Genomic DNA, 20,014 nt, shown 5'->3' with positions numbered 1-20,014 from the left:
ACTGTAAATTTTAAAGCTCTGGTAATAAAATAATATTTACGAAAACATGTCTGTTCTCACAACATATTACTTATTATTTTTGTCTGTTTTTTTTTTCAAAAAATTTCCTAGAGGAGCAGTCAAGAAACACTGTCTGAATGTAAAGTAACAAAAAGACTAAAATGAAACTGGACAGTGAAAGCTGTATATCAAATGCCCCCTTCATATTTATCCTTCTTTACGGTTTTCATGGAAACAGTCCACCCTCTTCCAGTTCCAAGAGTTTTTTTTGTCAGTATAATAAAACACTCTTTTTATTAAGTTTTTTGAGTTTTCAATATTTTAAATCAACAACATCACCCCAGCACATACCTATGACAAACTAATGAAAGACGTACACGAGAGAGAAAAAAAGGTTAAGATAAAATGAATAATATAAAAAACTCAAGTGTATAACATAAGAAAGACATAATATGTATAGATACACACACACACACAGACACACACACACATGTCAAAACACATCATTGTGGTGCTCAGTTCCAAATGATCTAACAATCTTGGACAGATATTGATGTAAAATTTGGTGTGATGGTTGTACCATCAAAACATCACATATTGCCAGTATTTTTAAAATCTTTTTATTATTATTCTCATTCTTCTTACTATTAGTAGTAGTAGTATCAGTTTCAGTATTTTTTTTCATTTATTTATTTTTTGCCACACACTATAGCCATTGCCTGTGCTGTTGTTTTGATAATAATCGCATATATGTGAATTAAAAAAAACAAAAAACAGTAGGAGAAAAAAGTAATAAATGATACAACGTGTGAAGGTTTTTCTGCAGGCTGCTACCAGTGCACTTTGTTATCCTTCTCTGCTGCCTTGCTTGCTGAGGTCCGCTCTAACACAGGGTTCATGTGGAACCCGGGGTGCACTTTTAAAGGTTAAAACATGAGCCCTCAGTTTTACACTTGAGTTTAAAACAAGAAGAAAGGCATATATTTTATGCATGTGTCATTGAGGAATCATCCTGACCAAGCAGAACGCTCACAGTAAAGAAAGACCTGACCTCCATGTTATATATCACAACTCTTTTCTGTCAGAAATTAAAGGACAAGCATTTCTTTGAGTAATGCAAATTGCCTGCTGCCTTTCATGCCAGTGTTTTAGACTAAGATTGTCTTTTAAGAAATGATGGGCTTGTAGTTGTTTTGGTGAAGCCTTGAAAATAACAACATGCAAAATCTTATAGAATATCTTGTATAAGTTATTAGCACTTAGTATGTGTTGTAAATGATCTTCAGCTACTGCCAAATCTGTATCTATTTATACATTAAAATATTGTCCACTCTATCTCTTGCTTAGGTTCACCTAAAAGATTTAGCTCATCTTCTGGTTCTTTGTATTTCCAAAGACATAAAATTGACAGCAAAACAGGAAAGTTGCAACAAGAATTACAGAGGATTATGGGCCCTATTACAAATTAAAGGCCTAAGATTTCTTAAATGAATGCATATCACCCGCTGCCTTTCATCCCCTAGTTTTCGACTGAGATCATTTTATGATCAGAAAATATGTAGCTGTAGCTGTTTTCATCAAACCATGAAAAAATCATTATATGTAATTTCAAGTTATCGCAGTCAGAGTATGTGGTGAGTTTAACTCTCAGCTACTACCACATCTCATTTTAGCTCAGTATCTGTAAAATGGACTTAGTTATAGTCATTTTTGTGTAGACTGTCAGTGGGCTATGGAAATTTTGGATGTACTATACATCCAATAAATACTTTCTGAAAGTTTCATTAAAATCTGTCCAGTGGTTTATGAGATATTTTACTAAGAGATATGGGCAAACACATTATAGTCCTTCTTGACCTGTTGGCAGTGGGTAATAAAAAGACAGCCAGTTAAATTTGATGAAACAAAAATATGGATAAAGTCTTCAAGAAGGTTAATAATATACAGCAGCAGATAGTGAGTGGTGCCTGCAGTCGGATAATTCTCCAGAAGGTGGAGCTGATGAGCCTTATATTTCTTTGCCAACTATTGTTTTAAAAAAACTGTCGTAAAACGCCGTAAATTCTAGGCTTGCCGTAAAGCGGCGGGAATCTGGCGCGCATGCGTGATTGTGGCCGCTGAGCGAAAGCTTCAAAGAGAGAGACAGCCTCCGTCCGTGTCCTGTGAGGTAGTTCCACTCTCTTGTAGTGTTTGTCCGTCTGTCTGTCTGTCAGTCCGTCGTGTAAATGAGCTCCAGTGGACCAGGGAAGGCCGGGCCGCTGCTTTTAACAGCCTTCAAACAATAATTACAGAGCCTGCTCAGACAGAGGCTCGGCTCATATGAAGGCGTGATTACCTCATTGTTTAGACGGGTCTGCCCTGTGTGCACCATGACCTTCACGCCCTGCTCTTAGTGCGGAGCTTCCTGCTCTTATCACCCGCCGGACCGTCAGGGCGGGCCATTTGGTTTCTGCCTGTGTCTGTTAGCAAAATAACTCCCCAACCAACAGACAAATATGAAAGAAACTTGTATAAAGTGAACATGAGATGAACACCTGTAACTGATTAACTTTTGGAATCGACCCGTTTTAAAATGGCCGCTACAGCTAAGCAACCTTATCAAAAACAAACATGACTGTAAGTCTGGTAGTTTTAGAGTTTTGGAGCTGAGAGTCATTCTCAACACATGACCTGAATGAAACCTCATAATGTGCATGATATTAATGATTTAGTGTAACTCTGTCATTTCTCAGCATGTGATGATCTGAGTCTAAAACTCCAACATGAAAGGGAGCGGGCGATATGCATTCCTTCAAGCTCTGTTAGGCCTTTATTTTGTCTGTTAAACAAAACATGTTTAGACAAACATGTCACACAGAACGGTGCTGCTCATAGAAAACATATCAGATGTTTAAAGTTTTTTTTTTTTGAATTGGGGTGGGAATTCAGAGTTATAATCGGATCCATTTCAGTTTGTTGCATTAGTCTATGAGAAAATCAGCTGATGCAACTTTGACTGAGTGGTTAATTAAAAAAAGACATTTCCAAACTCTGAGGGTTTGATCCTCTGATGAACTGATTGTCTATTTTTTGGGGCTCCGTTAAAACTGCTATCAGAGTGAGGTTTTGTGACCGGTTCCTGAAAACTGAAGTTCTTCAGCGAGCTGATGTGTCAGACAGGAAAGGCAAAGGGCTTTACCTCAGCGTTCGTCACTGCGTTCATGCTGAGTTCTGACTCACTGCATCAACGCTGCTAAGCGTTAATCATGTGGAAGGCTGCTGGTTTGAATAAAACTCTTTATCACTCGCCACGGAGGGCAAAGGCAGAGTGATAGTGTTTTTGCTTGTGTATGTGTGTTCAATTGTCTCTACTATTTGTAAAATATCTCATAAATCATTGACTGGATTTGAACGAATAACTCAGAAGGTAATCGTTGGATGTACATCTACAACTCATTAACATTTGGAATCAACCCCATTATAGATGGCTGCAACAGCTAAGCAACCTTAGCAAGCACAAAAGCGGCTAAAACTCCACAGATTCTGAGCTAAAATCCAGTTTGGTAGTAGCTGAGAGTTACCCCTCAACATAGCTTTTTGTGTTTGTTTATTCAGTTGAAAGTTTTAACGAACTCTTTATCACACTCCTCAATAGAGGGGTCTGTTTTGTCTGATTTTATTATTCAGAGTGGATCATAGGACGTTGTAACATGGGTTTGTTTCTCTTTGGTGTTATGTTTGTTCTGATTGTCTTTGGGCCCACTGTAGTCACTGTCTGACTGACAGCACATTCCTCTGTAGGCTCTTCCCCCAGAAAAATTTGAAATTTGGAACATCAGAAATGCATTTTCCTGGCATTTGGAACAAGGCTGGGACTGTGTTTGAAATGTAGCAGTTCTTGAGGACAATTTGTGAGAATCTTTGGCTCTTTGGAAGGACTGGGAGAGTTTTCAGAGAATCAGATGGAGAATTCATTTAGCCAAGACAAGGAACTATCTCCCAGGGAAGTAAAGCTGAATTAAGTAAACTTGTAAAAAAAAATTTGCGTTGAAAACGACGCAGTGTCACGCCCCATGGTTTTGGCCAGGCAATCAAAAGTAGGTGGCAAAAATTCAGCTGAATGGTTTTATTTATGTGATTTTCACCAGCTGCTGGCTACTTTTGAACCCCTTGGATGTCCATCTGCTAGTGACTAACCTTTGGAGTCCAAATTCAAGATAGCCGCCGCAGTTAATCCACACCAGTCAACACAAAAATAGTTATAACTTAGTCAGTTTTACAGATATTAAGCCAAAACTTGCTGTGATAGTAGCTGAAAGTCCTCCTCGACATATACTCAGAGTGTGACATACTTCATGACAACACACAACATTATTTTCAAGGTTTTGACTAAACCAGCTACAACTCCATCATTTCTCATCATAAAATGATCTTAGTCCAGAACTCTGACATGAAAGGCGGCGGGTGATATGCATGCATAACAGGAATGCTAGGCCTCTAATTTTGGACGAGTGACACTCCTGGACCTCACGCTTGATTCTCCGGCACATATTCTTCTATCGGAGTTTGAACATTTTCCGTCCTGCTGAACAGTGCTTAGTGGTTTCATTCCAAAAGGCGTTTTCTCCCAGCTTTGGAGTCAAATTCAGTGGAAAATAAAAAATATGCTCAAGTCTCTACTTCGTTTTGCTTTTAATTGTTGCTCTGCTTCAGTGTGTCGTCACTCGGTCAAACACAGTGTTAAGATGTCAGGACAACGTAGTGAGTCCTGACCGTCTACATGTCTAAGTGGATGTGGTCACTTTACGAGCCTCATGAACCTGTTCCACATGTTCAAGACTTCAGATTATCGTAGAGAAAGTGATTTCTTCTCGTTCTAATCGAAGCATATGTCTCACTGTGCAGATGCCAAGAACCGGTCCATGGGTGTGAGTCGGCTGGATGTGTTCTACAGAAGACTGCTCCTCACCAAACTCTTTATTGGGGGATGGGGGAGGCCTGAAGACCTCAGAAGGTACTGAAAACTCACAGCCCAGATGAGCAGAAAAGAAGAGAAAATAATCTGGATAATTTTTGTTTTTTTGTTAAAGGTGTGTTTGAACTACCTTCAGTATTTGTATTTGTCATTTTAGCTGTATTCTGATTATACACTGAAACAGAACTGTTTGAGACCATCATAAATTCTGTTTTAGCATAAAGCACTGTGGCAACTTTTGAGTTGCCTCTCATTTCTTCATATTTGACTTGACAAACTGCAGGATATTGTTGTCATTTTTCAGCTTTTTAAACAATGGCTTCAGGGCTGCACCAGTACCACATTTTTCCAAACCAAATACCCGTATATGTACTTCTGTTTGGGTAGTTAAAGGTCAAATGAAGGTCTCTCTTGTAAATGAGACTACCTGTCTCAATGAGATTAGCTGTCCAAATAAAAGTAAATAAAGAAAATATAAAAATAGAGTTTTTATGTTTTTCTTTCCAATACTTCCATAAAGCATTCCAGTGGCTCATTTCTCTCATTTAAAAAGTTAAGCTGTTGTCATACGCCATGAGAGGTCATGAAGTCGGCTCTCGCTCATGTGGTTGTGTGACGAGCTTTACCATTTCTTTTGATCTTGGTTCTCTACTCTTCTACAGTTCTGACATCAAAATGAGGTTATTAGAGTTCTGCTGGAGTTTTTGGCAGCAGCTGCATTCGAACATCTCCACATCTCAGACATTTTATATTTTGTTTTGTTATTTTATAAATGTGTAAAGCACATTGACGGTCTTTTGCCACTAAAGCCTCACATCCCCCTCCAGCTCTCTATCGCTCCCCTTAGATGATGCAGACCACCCAGCTTTAATAGATTACAATATATAAGAACCATTTTTGTTTTCTAAAGTCATCTGAGAGTCAGAAACACAACTCCTGCACTTAGCCTGAATGGCTAATGAACAACTGAGTGTGTTGTTTGACAGAATGTATTTATAGATCGACCTACACGGAGTGGAGCTCTATAACGCTTTATTCCTTTCATTCAAACCCTTTTGTAGTTAAAGTCATGATTTTGCCCTTATTCATGTGTGTTTTTTTTTTTTTTTGTTACCAAAATATCTTGTGAACCACTGGACAAATTTCATTGAAACTTTCAGAAAGTAATCATTAGGTGTACCTCTACAACTGATTAACTTTTTGAGTAAACCCAATTGAAGATGGCCACCACAGCCAACTGAGGAAACGCAAAAATAGTAGCTTTGGATAAAATGGCTGATAAGTCTCTGTGATGTATTTTCACAAACACAGGAAGTTGTGTCACTGCTCCCATGCTGCTGTAACAAACAGCTGTGGGGAAAACAACACCAAGGTAGCCATCGTCCAAGATAAAGAGAGCAGCCAGTGAGAAACATGCAAACATCACAGGAGCAGAAAGCACCCAGGGGGTGCAAATACCAGAGAAAACAGCAGAGGACGCGTAAACAGGTCAACTGCAATAATAACAACAGAAATAACACCAACATAAAATCTGACATTGTAAGCTAAGAGCAGGTCATTACTGTTTTTTGATTGGTGGAGAATAAAATGGATATACAGTATATGAGTTGTAGTTATTGTTGTATGTGTATGACTGTTATTTGTTTAGCTATTAAAGGTACTCATTGAAGAATGGTCAAAAAAAAAAGCATAAAGTCAGAAACAAATCCACACAACTTTTTTTTCTCACATCATTGGTTGATGTGTCCATAAATGAAGAAATTGTTAGCAAAATTTGTTACCGGCTGCCAACTACCACATGTTTGTTTACCTACGAAAACAGCTGAAGTGACTGAAAATAAGTCAACAATGGAGACGTCCATAGAAGAGCTGTTTGGGATGAAGAAGTTTGACAGTTTTTAGCCCTGTTGTTGTTGTAGTAGGGCAGCAATTCTGAGATCCCAAAGCTAATTCAAACAAAGTCCTCATGAGGTCCTTTTTTGTTGACATCTTATCTGTGCTTCTTGTTTGTGCAGACAACATTAAATACTGTTTCTGAAAAGTTTCACATTTTTACTCTTTACCAATGCTCGCAAAGCTTTATTTGCCCCACAGAATTGTCTTGCTTTTGAGTAGTTTCTGAAAAGCAAACCGAGAGTCCTCTGCACCCCTCAGACCTGCTGTATCTGCTTTGCTTACACAGTGATGCATTCATTCTTGTCTGTGCTTTGCAGGATTTTTGAGTTCCGTAAGTTCATCGGAGACAGAGAGAAGTGCAAGACTCTTGTGTCCGAAGACTATCCAGTTTACATAAACAAGGTCTGACAATTGTTATTTCTTCTGGGAAAACCACCTTTTGTCTTCTTAGTCTCATGTTTTGGTCTGCTTTGCGTTCAGACAGAGGAGCTCGCTGACTGTCTCATCCACGATGGTTTCTTCATCTCTCCTCTGGAGCACCTGGTGCCAGGAATCCTGCCTCCGGAGGCGGTCAAAGCCAGGTACAGACCACAAATAATCAGCGATGAGCCCTGTAATCACATGAGGCTTTGGATTTTTAAATAATGTTCAAATATTTGGAAGAATATACAGTGGATACCTAAAGGTTCCATGTCCACCCTGCTTGACAGGGTTTTATGATGTAAAAAAACCAAAACCCTGAACCATTGTTTCAAAACTTTAATGGGACACACTTGGCTTTTATTAAGTGCTACCTGTTCAATTGTTTGTTAACACAAAGAGCTAATCAGCCAATCACATGGCAGCAACTCAGTGTCTTTAGATGTGATGTAGATGGCTTGTTGAAGTGCAAACCAGGCATCAGAATGGGAGAAAAAAGGGGATTTAAGTGACTTTGAATGTGTCATGGTTGTTGGTGCCAGAGGGGCTGGTCTGAGTGTTTCAGAAACTGCTGATCTACACACAACCATCTCTAAGGTTTAAAGAGAATGGTCCAACAAAGAAAATATCCAGTGAGCGGCATTTGTGTGGACAAAAAAGCCTTGGTAATGTCAGAGGTCAGGAGGTCAGAGGTGAGACTGGTTGGAAATGACAGAAAGGCAGACGTACTCGTTCACTCGTGTGTATTACTCGTTCCAACCAAGGTCTGTAGAATACCATCACTGAACACACAACACCTCCAACCTTGAGTCAGATGGGCTACAGCAAGGTTTATGAGATTTGAAAACAATTGCCTTCTAGTTTTATTTACATATTACACATTGTCCCCACTTTGTCAGAATTGGGGTTGTTTATGAAGACAATGTTTGTACATTGTTTTTTGTAAAACGGACAGAAATCGGCCCTTTAACCTGGTCTGGACTTCATAAAGCTTAGAAGGTTACAGCTGTTCTTCATGATGTTTCTGTTTGTGTTTCAGGTTTCAGTTCATCGTTCCCAAGAAGTGGCAGAAGAACAGACCAGTATGCATCCAGTTAGCTGGAACAGGAGACCACGTAAGATTTATTTATTTATTTATTTATTTATTTTTTACATTTTAACATCATTTCTTAAAAATGCCACTGAGCAGATCTAACAAACTTCTACTTTGTCCAATAGTATTGGCATACAAAATACACCTTTTTATTATTTTAGGTTTGTCAAGACATGATCAAAAATCATTTGTTTTCATTAGGTTTTAAAATAAGTAAATGGTAATAAAAATTAGGTAAATACAACTGTAGATGAATGACAACATGCGGTGTATTACTCTATGGTACTTTTTAACAAAATTGTCCAACCTTGGTTAAACTTATGAATTTACTTGTTTTGGATGAAGTTCATTAATTCTTTTGTTGTTTTGTTTAAAATAAAAGGTGCTAACAGATAGGACACAAAACTATTTAGACTCTTTATTGTTTGAGACACTTGTAGATATTCCTTAAAACTTTAACACACACAAAAAAACCCTTAGAGTCATAAATACACACTTCTTATAAGAAACTGAGGTATATGAAGTGAAAAGCAGTTTTTAGGTAAAAGTCCATGTCATGAAATGTCACAGACACCAACTAGCCTCAGAAGCCAGCACACATCACTCAGATAATAACTGTTTGTACTTTTCTGTTTGTCTGACTTGTGTTTTAGTTTTTTTGGCGCCGTCGGACTCTTATGGCCAGGCCCATGATCAAAGAGGCAGGAATGGGATCACTGCTTTTGGAGAATCCTTATTATATCCTTTGTTTGGGCTTCATCATCTGATGTCTTCTTTCTTTCTTTCTGTGCCACTAAAATTGAAAAGCTTTTCCTTGTTTTTTATGGGTACAAGACAGAGACTTAGAAAGCCAGTGCTGAAGGTATAAAGAGCATCTGAGTGATGCTTGTGCTACTCATTGAGGAGTCTCAGGAATATGAAGAAATAACTTTTACACTGTCGTTGATGAGTACCTGTAACTTTGGATTTATCTGTGGATTTTGTCACGGACTGAACCACACTAGAATAACCCTTCACAAATATCAGTAATAGACTTCATCCCCAGTGAATAACCAGTAACGAATTAGAAAGGCCACTCAAAGTGCTTATGCTTTAAAACTTTGAATCCTAATGGAATGATTAAGGCGGTTGATTGGAGAGACAGTGATTATGAAGCTAAACGAGCGTGTTCATTGTGTTTAAAACCAGTTCAGAAGGTTTTCTGAACAAAGCTAACTTCCATAATTCATATTGTCGTTTCTGTGTGTTTATGATGTGTGTGAACACCTTTGTTCTTTCTTGACTGACGTTAACATGGCTATCGGAAACCTAAAGACCAGCTGTGAGTAAACGCTTCAAACACTTGGTTGTTTATTCATGTTGAAGATGTTTAACCCTCCCATGGCTTTCAGGTCAAATTGACCCAAAGTTACAAGAGCTTCTCTACCTTTCTCTATCGCTCTCTCTTTTGAGGCCTTCAACAGAGTTAAAAGCTTTTCCTCTTTGAGTGTTTCTTCTTCCCAGGTCTCTCATGAAATAGAAATTTAAATGAATGATTTTACGAAACTCTTCAAAATGATTAAATAAGATGAAAAAATAAATCTCCTTTAAATAAGTCTAAAAACTATAAAGCTGAAAAGTGTTACATGTATCTGTATGTAACCTGGACTTTCTGTTCGTTCTTCAGGACCAAACTGCTGCAGCTCCTTCAGGTTGGACGGCTGCTGCTTGTGTCCAACAATCTTTAAATCAAACCAGAGAGTCTGGGTTGGACTTTAACTCTGACTAGTTTCTCAGTCCCTGCTGATGAAAAACATTTCCATATCATGATGCTGTCACCTCCATGCTTCACTGTAGAGATGGTGTTCTTCTAGTGGTCCTATGGACAGGTCCTCCCAGCTCCATCAGGGTTGTCTTTGTCCTCCTGGATGTTTCTCTGATTAATGTCCTCCTCCCCTCCTCTGTGGGTTCTGTTAGTCGACCCTCTCTTGGCAGGTTTGCTGTGGCAGCTTCATCTTTTTATTTGCTAATAATGGATTTAATGGAGCTCTGTGGGACGTTCAGAGTTCTGGGATAGTTTTTATAACCCAACCCTGATCTGTTCTTCTCCACAACTTAGTCTCTGAGCTGTGTGGAGAGTTCCTTGGTCTTCATGATATGTCTTGCTTGGTTGTAGCCCTTTTACTTAGAACTCCAGTCTAACGCCTCTATCAGAACAGGTGGATAAATACTGAGATCATCTGACTCTTAGATCTCATTGAACTCATGTTGATGAAGATGAAGGCTGAACAAAGCAAAGGGGGTGAATACATATGCACACACACCATTTCAGTTTTGTACTTTTTAGAATTATTTAAAACCATTGAATTTGAATAAGAATTCAGTTGAACAAAACTACAATTTAAAAATCAAGATGAAGTAATGATTATTCATCTTGTAATTTATTTAGCGAAATAAAATCCTGCCTGGATCTCACTGGGAGCTGAGACTCAACCAGATGAGCCGTGAATTCAGATTATCAGTGAAATGTTAGGATTATTTCACTGCCCTGTTAACAGTCACAGTGTATTATCTGACTATTTCAGGAGGTCGTGTCTAAAGAACGTGTCCGACTTGTTTGTGATGGGCGGAGCTTTGATCTTGGAGTCGACAGCACTTCTTCGATGGTTGGAGAGAGAAGGCTACTGGCCTCTAGGAATGACGGGCATCTCCATGGGAGGATACGTGAGTTAGTAAAACATTAAAGCAACCTGTTGTTCATCCACTCCTGTACACCCTCTGTAGCAGGAACTGTCAGAAAAGTGACGATAACTCCGTCAGGAAGTGTGTACTGAGCATGTCTTAAAGAGATATTTTGGACATTTGAAGTGGGAATCTGGAATGTTTAAAAACAAGTAGATTTAATTTTCTGTAACAATGCAGTGAATGAGTGACTTGAAATTCGTTGAAGAATTAAAGTTAACAAAACAGATGCTAAAGCTAAAATTAGCAAAACAGTGGCTAAAATGAACAAAATTGAAGCTAAAAGCTAAAAAGAGCAGAATAGTGGCTAAAAAGTGAAACTGTTGCTAAAAGTAACAAAATGGTAGCTTAAAGCTAAAAGTGGCAGAGTGGTAGCTAAAGGCTTAAAGTAGCAAACCAGTAGCTAAAAACAAAAAGGAGCAAAATGATATCTAAAATTGGATGCTAAAGGTAGCAATATGCTAAACTGTAGCTAAAGTTAGCAAATCAGTATCTTAAATCAGCAAAACAGATTGTATAATTAGCTAAATTGTTGCTAAAAGTAGCAAAATAGATGCTAAAGCTATTTCAGCATAACAAGCTAAAAGCTAAACTGTAGGTAAAAATAGCAAAAAGAATGGAAAAGTTAAAATTAAAAGTAATTAAAACTAGAAAAACTGTAGCTAAAAGGTAAAAAGAGCAGAATGTTAGCTAAAAGCTAAAATAAACAAAACTGTAGCTAAAAGTAGCAAACAGTAGCTAAAAGCTAATGGTGGCAAAAGACAAAAGTAAAGCAAGTCAGTTGTCACGATGTGCTACAAAGACTTACAAACACTTATATAATTTTAGTTGAAGTCATTAACAGATCCATCTTTACCAACATCACCGTACAATAACCCCAAATCTTCATACTTTGTGTCTTTGTTTCAAGATGGCATCCCTGGCAGTGACCAACTGGCCGAAACCCATTCCTCTGATTCCTTGTTTGTCCTGGTCCACTGCCTCCAGTGTGTTCACCACGGTAATTCTCTTTTAGTGACATTGTTCAAGAAAAACATGTCCCGCTGGCATCCAATGCAAACTTTATATTACAGACATAGTGTTTTATTTGTTATAGGCAGAAGGATTTTGCCCATGTCTATGCGTGTGTTTGTCTGGAGCGTTAGTAAAATATATCATAGACCAGTGGACAGATTTTAATGAAACTCAGAAAGTAACCATTACGTGAACGTCTATAACTGATTAACTATTGGAGTCAGCTCATCTCAAGATGGCTGCCACAGTCATCTGACATTAGCCAACACAAAAATGGTTATACCTCAGTCAGTTTTACAGATATTGAGCTAAATTTGTGCATGGCGGTAGCTGAGACTCATCCTCTGAGTGCTACCACATGTCACAGCATCTCACATTATTGCATGAGGTCACACATAACCTCATTGTCAAAGTTTCACTACAACTCCATCATTTCTCATTGTGGCCTTTCATTTGTTTTGTTTCTGTTCTGTTTTTTTTATTTGAGTAATACTTCTAAGAAATGTTTGGATTTTAGATGACAACCACAGAAGAAGGAAACTGATAAGTTTGTTGACCATAGCATTAAAAGGTTTTCTTGAAAAATAGTTTTGGAGTCCTGGAACCAGTTCTATGTTTCCTACTGTGTGTGTGTGTGTGTGTGTGTGTGTGTGTGTGTGTAGGGTGTGCTAAGTAAAGCAGTGAACTGGACAGAGCTGGAGAAACAGTATGCCATTAATTCAGTGTATGAAAAGGAGATCATAAACCTGCTGGAGTACTGTGGGGTGAGTTTTCTTTCTTTAACTTCACTCTAACATCACAGATTGTTCTGTGCTCAAACAGTAAAACTCTCACATCTAATCTAATGTATTTATATAGATCATTGAAAGTGCTGCAAACAAAATACAAGAGACCATTAAAAACAACCAAAAACATAAAATAAAAATTAAAAATTGGTTAAAACAAATAAAAAACATTTTTTAGAAAAACAAAATAAATAATAAATTGATGCAAAAATGTCAACTGTCATGCTGTATTAAAAGCCAGTGAGTACAAATGTGTTATAAGATGAAACTTAAAAACACAGAAAGTCTGTCAGATATGAAAAGGCAGCTGGTTCCATGGATCTGAGGACAACTAAAGACCCCGTCCCCTCTGTGGACCAGCCTGGACCTCAAGACAACTAAAGACCCCGTCCCCTCTGTGAACCAGCCTGAACTGTTACTACCTTGCTTTGGGGCACAAAGGCACATCGGGGGTGGGCTTTAGCCCCCCTCACCGCCTCGGTTCATTCAGAAATCACTCCGAGGCGGCCAGAAGGTGCCTAAGACCTGGCTTAAAGTGGTTTGTGAACGAGCCTTCTGTGTACCATGTGTCCTTATTTATTTTGGTCTTGTGGTTCTCTCCTGTCAGGCTGATTCATTTAAGATGAGAGCAGAACAGTCGAGGGGAGTCGACTCTTTAGAACATCTGCTTGGCTTGTCTGGAGACTGCAGAGAGTCGGTGGGCCGACGTGTGGAAGCAGGAAAGCCGTCAGGACATTGTGGAGACCCTGAAGGGAGAAGGGACAGAGACGAGTACAGTGTACCATCAGCCAACAGCAGGGAAACAAATAAAGACCTTCTGCCAAGGTTTGGGACCATCATTACACATCTCAGCTGTAAACACCCAAATCAAACCAGCAGTCTTTGAAGTAAACATTTGGTATGTCACTGTAAATACATCCCCTCATCCTGATAATGGATGATATAACTTAGTCCAGCTGCAGTCAGTAACTGTCGTAGTCACTACATGTCTTTTTGTAGTAACTGCAGTAACATTACACAAAACAACTAAAGGCCTAGTGTGAACAATGTTTCCTTGCCGAGCAATAAAAACAACTAAAATTGACATTCGGCTCTTAAAAAAAAGAAACAAAACAAACAAATACATAAATGGTAAAATGGTTAATGGCTTGCACTTTTATAACAATAGGGCTGCAACTAACGATAATTTCAATAATCGATTAATCGGTCGTCTTGGAATTCATTCATTCATTCAGTCATTCATTTTGGCCCACATAAAAAAGTTATCTGTATGTAAAGGAGTAGGTTGATGTAAAACTTTTACTACTTTCTTTTTTTTAAATAAATCAATATAAATTCAATTCAACATTCTCACTTTATATACTTAGCTCTCAAACAGAAAATAACAACAGCTTATTTACCACCTGTGTTTCACATCTCTAAAAAACTTACAACTAAATCAATTAAACACACACACTACAAGTATCATTAAAACACTTAATTACATAAATAAGTAGATGTAAATTTAGTTAAATGTTGCCTCACTCTTCACTTGCATACAGTGATCGACCCATGACTAAACATTACTTTGTGACGCCACCAGGTGGCGCTGAAAGCAGCGTGCAGTTTCCTGTATGCTAACTGCTGCTAACAGAGCTCACAGAGCTAGTTCTGCTGCTTAACAACTTTAAGACTAAACACAAAACCCTATTCAGCAGATTCTAACCTGCAGTGAGTAAAATATGCCCCCCAAAACGGTAACGGAGTAGCAGAAAGAAGAGGAGCCGTAGCTTCTTCATCATCATACAGAGCGGACAGAGGTTTTTTGGGGGTTTTTTTTTACGGAGCAGACGGAGCAATGACTTATATTTGGGACGGAGTTTGTTCAGCAAACGCGCTGCGGGTAATGTCACCGTTTCCGAGACAACGTTAGTGACGCATAAATTGCGCGACACATATCGATAATGAAATTTGTTGCCAACGCTTTTAATTATCGAATTTTATCGATTTTATCGATTCGTTGTTGCAGCCCTACATTACAATCATTCACCCATTCATCCACACATTCACACACTGATGGTGGCAAGCTACATTGTAGCCACAGATATAACTTTCTTTTTCCTAAAACTAGTTAGCCAATCCTTGAAAGAATACTTATGGCCTCTTAAAGGGAATCACACCTCGCACTGAGCTAGAGAAACATCCTGTACGATATATGCCCGGAGACAGGAATTTCTTCGGCCATTTTGAAAATGGTTTCATGTAGCAACGTGGGCGTTCTTACTTACTGCCAGAATGGCAGTAGACATAAATATCAAATTAACAAAACTTTAACTCAGTGAAGGTCCAGTGTTTGCCTAAAACAGTTATAAGTGTTGGAACCAGCACTTCAAAGAATGTGAGTATTATTATATTAGTTCTTAAAATCACTGAAAATGTGACCTTTTCAGTTTAAGTTTGGGTTGTTTATTATGTATGCATATTCCAACAGGAAATAGTTCATAAATCAAAAAATATATTTGAGATAAAGTGATAAATTACACACCATTGTAATGCTAGAGTAAATGTATACCTTCCAGAAACATAAGTAGTTATGTAGAACTATCAGTTTTTTTCAGTTTTAGCTCTTTTTTGTTTAGTCCAGAATCAAGTGGGACAGAATCCTAGGAAACTGACAGGTATGCACAAAAAACACTCACAGCTGTTATTTGTGTCAGTAACACTTGTCTGTACTTCTGAAATCAAATGTTGCAGATCAGGGTTTCCCCCAGAAAAGAGGCTAAGCCCGGTGGTAGGTGACCATGATTTAGTAAAAAAAAATGATTAAAGTTGTCAGGAAAGTTGAAAATATGGCTGTTTATTATGTGACATTGTAAGATATTTGTGTCAAATATTTACACAACTACAGTTTTACAAAAAGGCACTTTTGAAATACTTTTTTAAACAAAAATACAATTAAAATAAATACTAATTGATTGCACCTAATTTAAATACTAATTTAAGTCACATTTACAAATAAATTAAATTAACATAAATGGAAAAGTGCAAACAAAGCACCAACACACGTCTCACATCAAGGCCAATGAATAACAGAGAACTGAAAAACAGAGAGATACTGTACTGTGCATATCTAATGCTGAATTTAATCGCATCATTTTACTGTTAAACAAGGATAAATTAGCTCGCATCATATTAATATTTTCACTTGTAAAGTCTTGTAAAGCCACCAGCTGAATTTCAGCTCAACTAACCATTTTTGGTTAAACCCGCTCGTTTGATGTTTATTGCTGCGGCTCTGACAACCTGCTAACTCCAGGTAGCTGAAGGAGGCTCGGCCTCATGGCTCATTAGAATCCCGCAGGGCTCCATGAACAGTGCGCGGACCTGAGCGCTCGGTGGAGGTGTTTATACTTAGCGCTTACATCGGTGCAGTTTTCTCCAAAAAGGCAGGGGGCAGTACGCTACGTAACCAGTGGAAATATGGTAAAAACATGTAATAAAAAAATGACGTATTTATATTGAACAAGAGGAGCTTAGCGCTTATAATACACTGGGGGAAACCCTGCAGATACAGTTGTGTAATTCATTATGTCTGCAGGTCACAAGATAGTAAAACAAGTTTGCAGACTAGATGTCTACTATAGGTTACCTGCAGTCACTACAGGTCAGTCACCTCAGAACCAAAGGGTCATAACATTTAACCTGTACCTAAGTCAGATTTTATGTTGTCAACTTCAGTTTCCCAAACAAAGACATGGAGCCAGACAGAGAAATGCTCACACACACAATGTACATTCTTCAGTTTTATTTTGCATTCATGCTTAAGGCCAGTCATTACTAGACTAAACCTTCTACTGTATGTATGTGTGTAACTAAATGCTATCCTCCCACACAATTTGGTTATAAAGTATTGTAGCAGATTATTATGCTACCAAAGGACCCACAAAACCAAATATTTCTACACTATAAGCATCTGAAACAGAAATATGATGCCGGTGTGAAAATAAAACCCTTGGCAGATACTGAGGTGTTGAGTAATCTTGAAAACTATTATAAACATTTTTCTTTTTTTTTCTATCTTTTCCATCTTGAAAATAATTGAAACATCTTGGTTTCATCTTAATAATTATTTTGTTTCTATGTTTTAGTGCTCACAGCACGAGACACAGGTTGAAGACAAATTCAGCCAAATGCTGTCGGCCGTCTCTACACAATGAGTCCATCAGCTTCATGAAAGGAGTGATGGATGAATGCACCCACATGGCCAACTTCTCTGGTAGGTTTTAAAAATAATAATAATAATAATAGCACTCTGCTAAGTCCAATCAGTGCTTTAAACTCCATTCATACACTGATGGGGCACATCGGAGACAGTAAGGGGGTTTAGTGTCTCGTCCAGGGACACGTCGACGTGAGACTGCTGCCAGGATTTGAACGTCCAACTCTCTCATTGGAGGATGACTGCTCTAACCACTGAGCCACAGCCACGGCCCAAAACAACTTAATTATAATAATCTGAGCTCAGAAAAATGTCTTCCTTTATGGCTGACACCAGTCTTCAGATATTAGGGCAGCTCATGGCCAATAAACAAAACTAGTTTCTTTATAACCTTCTGGCCAATACTGTTTATTATTATTATTCTTTTCCCATCTGACTAAAACTCTATCATGATTGTTACAGGTCCTTTCCTCGTGATGGCTCAGCTAAACACTTTCATACAAGATTAATTTTTGTTAAACCATCAGACAATGTTTAAAAGAAAGTAGCTCTTGTACACACACGTGTCATTGTCTGCTGACGGCTACGTTCACACTGCAGGCAAAAGTGGCCAAATCAAATTTGATTTTGCCTATTTGCAACCCATATTTGATTTGTATTTTTTTTCCTGAACATGAAAAATCCAATTTCTTTCAAATCCAACTCAGGTCACTTTCATATGTGGTCCTACATCAGATACATATCCAATGTTTTTCAAAGCGACCTCAGTCTGAACGGTCATGTCCTATTCCATCCGACTTTATAATACTACTGTCCTCTTTGTCCCAGTACCTGTAGACACTGGTCTCATCATCGTGGTCCAGGCCAAAGAGGATGCCTACATTCCTCGAACAGGGGTCCTCAGTCTGCAGGAGATCTGGCCAGGATGTGAAGTTCGGTATCTGAATGGAGGACATATCAGTGCATACCTGTTCAAGCAAAATGTGTTCAGGTAAACTCAACTTTTCATTATTGGTGTAAGTCGAGAGACAGTTAAGAGTTCAAGTCAGCTCCCTACATAGGGAGGTTTAGGGAAGGTTACAAACAGAAAGCCTGGTGTGTCAGGAGGGAAACAGGAAGCAAATTATCAGACAGCACAAGGGAAGACTGCTGAACAAAATAAAACAGGAAGCAAGATACGTGATTTGAAATAAATAAAACCCAAGGATGTAAAGCAAGACTACAAAAAAAAAAAAATTACTGAAGCAAGAAACTATAAACCATGACTCAATAAAGTCAAAATAAGACCGACGGAGACTGAGAGTTGATGCTGTTCCAGCTGTTTGCACCTCACCCTGTATCTGAGAGGAGGAAGGGTCATTCAGTAAACAGATGGACTCCTGAACAGTTACATATGTTATAGCTTGTATCCACATGATGTGCTGTTTGACAGTACATCGTTCAGGAAGCAGCTCACCTCTGGTTGATGCTACAACAGACACCAGTGACCTTCAGGCCACAGCTGCAGCAGAGGGCCCTGAACATGGACCCATTTGGACTCCATGTCCCCGATCTCCCCCGGGACACGTGGAAAACTCTCCCACAGGTGTCAGTTGGAGATCTCATGGACAGGGACCTCCACCAGATGTTCCTCACTACTCGTTTGGGTTTACCAGCTCTGTCTGGCAGTCTCCAGATCCAACTCACCACCAGGTGGTGATCAGTTGACACCTCTGCCCCTCTCTTTCCCTGAGTGTCCAAAACACAGGGCTGATGATACAATTCTCCACCTTTGGTCTAAGGTGGCCTCGAACCAAGTACACACACATACACACCCTGTGCTCAAACATGGTGTTTGTTCTGGACAGCCCATGCTGAGCATAGAAGTCTAACAATGGGGTTGAACTCTTGCTCAGGTGTAGGTCTTGGAGAGCGTAGTTGGCTTATTTGAGCTGTTTTGATCTGAAATTACATTTGGAATGTTTTGCAAAGTCTGACCCCTTCTGATCACAGTACTGGTGGGCTTTGTAGAAAGAATAGATTAATAATCTGATTTCAGATTTTACTCTCTTACTCTGCCCTCTTAATAAAATCACTTCTGGCATAAAAATAGTAATAATAATTGATAATAATTAGCTAAATGACTGGATAATGTCCCAGTGGCCACGTCTTATAAACATCTTTAATATGTTGGAGCTAGTTATTCCTCTTTAATTCAAGTTCACTCTTTCAGACTTCCTGAGTTTTACACATTCTTTTGACCCTATATTTTTGTGATGCTGTCTTTGAATTGTTTGTTTTGTTTTGTTTTGTTTTTAGACAGGCCATATATGATGCATTTAACATATTTTGCCTGAAGTATCCAAACCTGCAGTAATGATGGGAGCACCGAGGCCAGTGGCTGGGCAGAAGAAGACGCCTTCAGGCCTCACCGTGTAGACGGCAGTCCAGATCTCTGAGACACGTGATCTGTCCGATTCCCTTCCAAGCAGTGGCAGCTGAGCACAGTCACTTTATTCTTAGTTCTACACATTTCCAACTTCTAGGTGGGCACGGTGAGCGCCCAGCTGCACTCAAACTGTCGCAGTATTCAGACCGTTTCTGGTAGTCAAAGACCATTCTGGCCTTATTTTGATAAACTAGTGATAGACAACAACACTGCATGATCTCATGATGTTTTTGATTTTAGTGATTGGATCTATACAAGTGTTCTAACGTTCTTCCGAATTAAAAAAACCCAAAACCAGACAAAACTAATGTATGAATGAATATCATGACGGTGACTGAAATTTTTACAGAAGAGTTCTTATTAATGTAGTACTGAAAACTTTACCTTTTGCTAAAGATTAAATCAACTGACTTCTTATTTTTGACTTGGATAAGTTATTAAATCACCATGGTAATCATGAGTTGTCCTGGTTTATTATTGTTTTTAACTCTTAGAAGAAGATGTA

General features: G+C 38.6%; 1 protein-coding gene across 1 annotated transcript; it reads left to right on the top strand.

Moving 5' to 3' along the window:
• Positions 1 to 2,052: 2,052 nt before the first annotated feature.
• Positions 2,053 to 19,969, top strand: abhd18 (abhydrolase domain containing 18). Its single transcript, XM_017423128.3, has 14 exons — positions 2,053 to 2,167; positions 4,885 to 4,993; positions 7,168 to 7,252; positions 7,331 to 7,431; positions 8,310 to 8,385; positions 9,017 to 9,101; positions 9,657 to 9,684; positions 10,928 to 11,066; positions 11,995 to 12,084; positions 12,761 to 12,862; positions 13,491 to 13,708; positions 17,011 to 17,138; positions 17,910 to 18,072; positions 19,380 to 19,969. Exons 2-14 carry the CDS (start codon positions 4,902 to 4,904, stop codon positions 19,435 to 19,437), a joined length of 1,365 nt encoding a protein of 454 aa, XP_017278617.1. The 5' UTR covers positions 2,053 to 2,167; positions 4,885 to 4,901; the 3' UTR covers positions 19,438 to 19,969.
• Positions 19,970 to 20,014: the final 45 nt, after the last annotated feature.

The sequence above is a fragment of the Kryptolebias marmoratus genome, linkage group LG9 (assembly GCF_001649575.2).
Source record: "Kryptolebias marmoratus isolate JLee-2015 linkage group LG9, ASM164957v2, whole genome shotgun sequence".
NCBI classification, from domain to species: domain Eukaryota; kingdom Metazoa; phylum Chordata; class Actinopteri; order Cyprinodontiformes; family Rivulidae; genus Kryptolebias; species Kryptolebias marmoratus.
The sequence above is the reverse complement of the archived record's forward strand: the minus strand, read 5'-3'. Positions and strand labels throughout refer to the sequence as shown.

Excerpts from the sequence above, each read along its gene's own strand:
- abhd18 (XM_017423128.3), top strand. The coding sequence starts at position 4,902 with ATGGGTGTGAGTCGGCTGGATGTGTTCTACAGAAGACTGCTCCTCACC. Across the intron at positions 9,685-10,927 it reads CGGAAACCTAAAGACCAGCT|GAGGTCGTGTCTAAAGAACG; the intron begins GTGAGTAAACGC and ends TGACTATTTCAG. Across the intron at positions 17,139-17,909 it reads CCACATGGCCAACTTCTCTG|TACCTGTAGACACTGGTCTC; the intron begins GTAGGTTTTAAA and ends TCTTTGTCCCAG.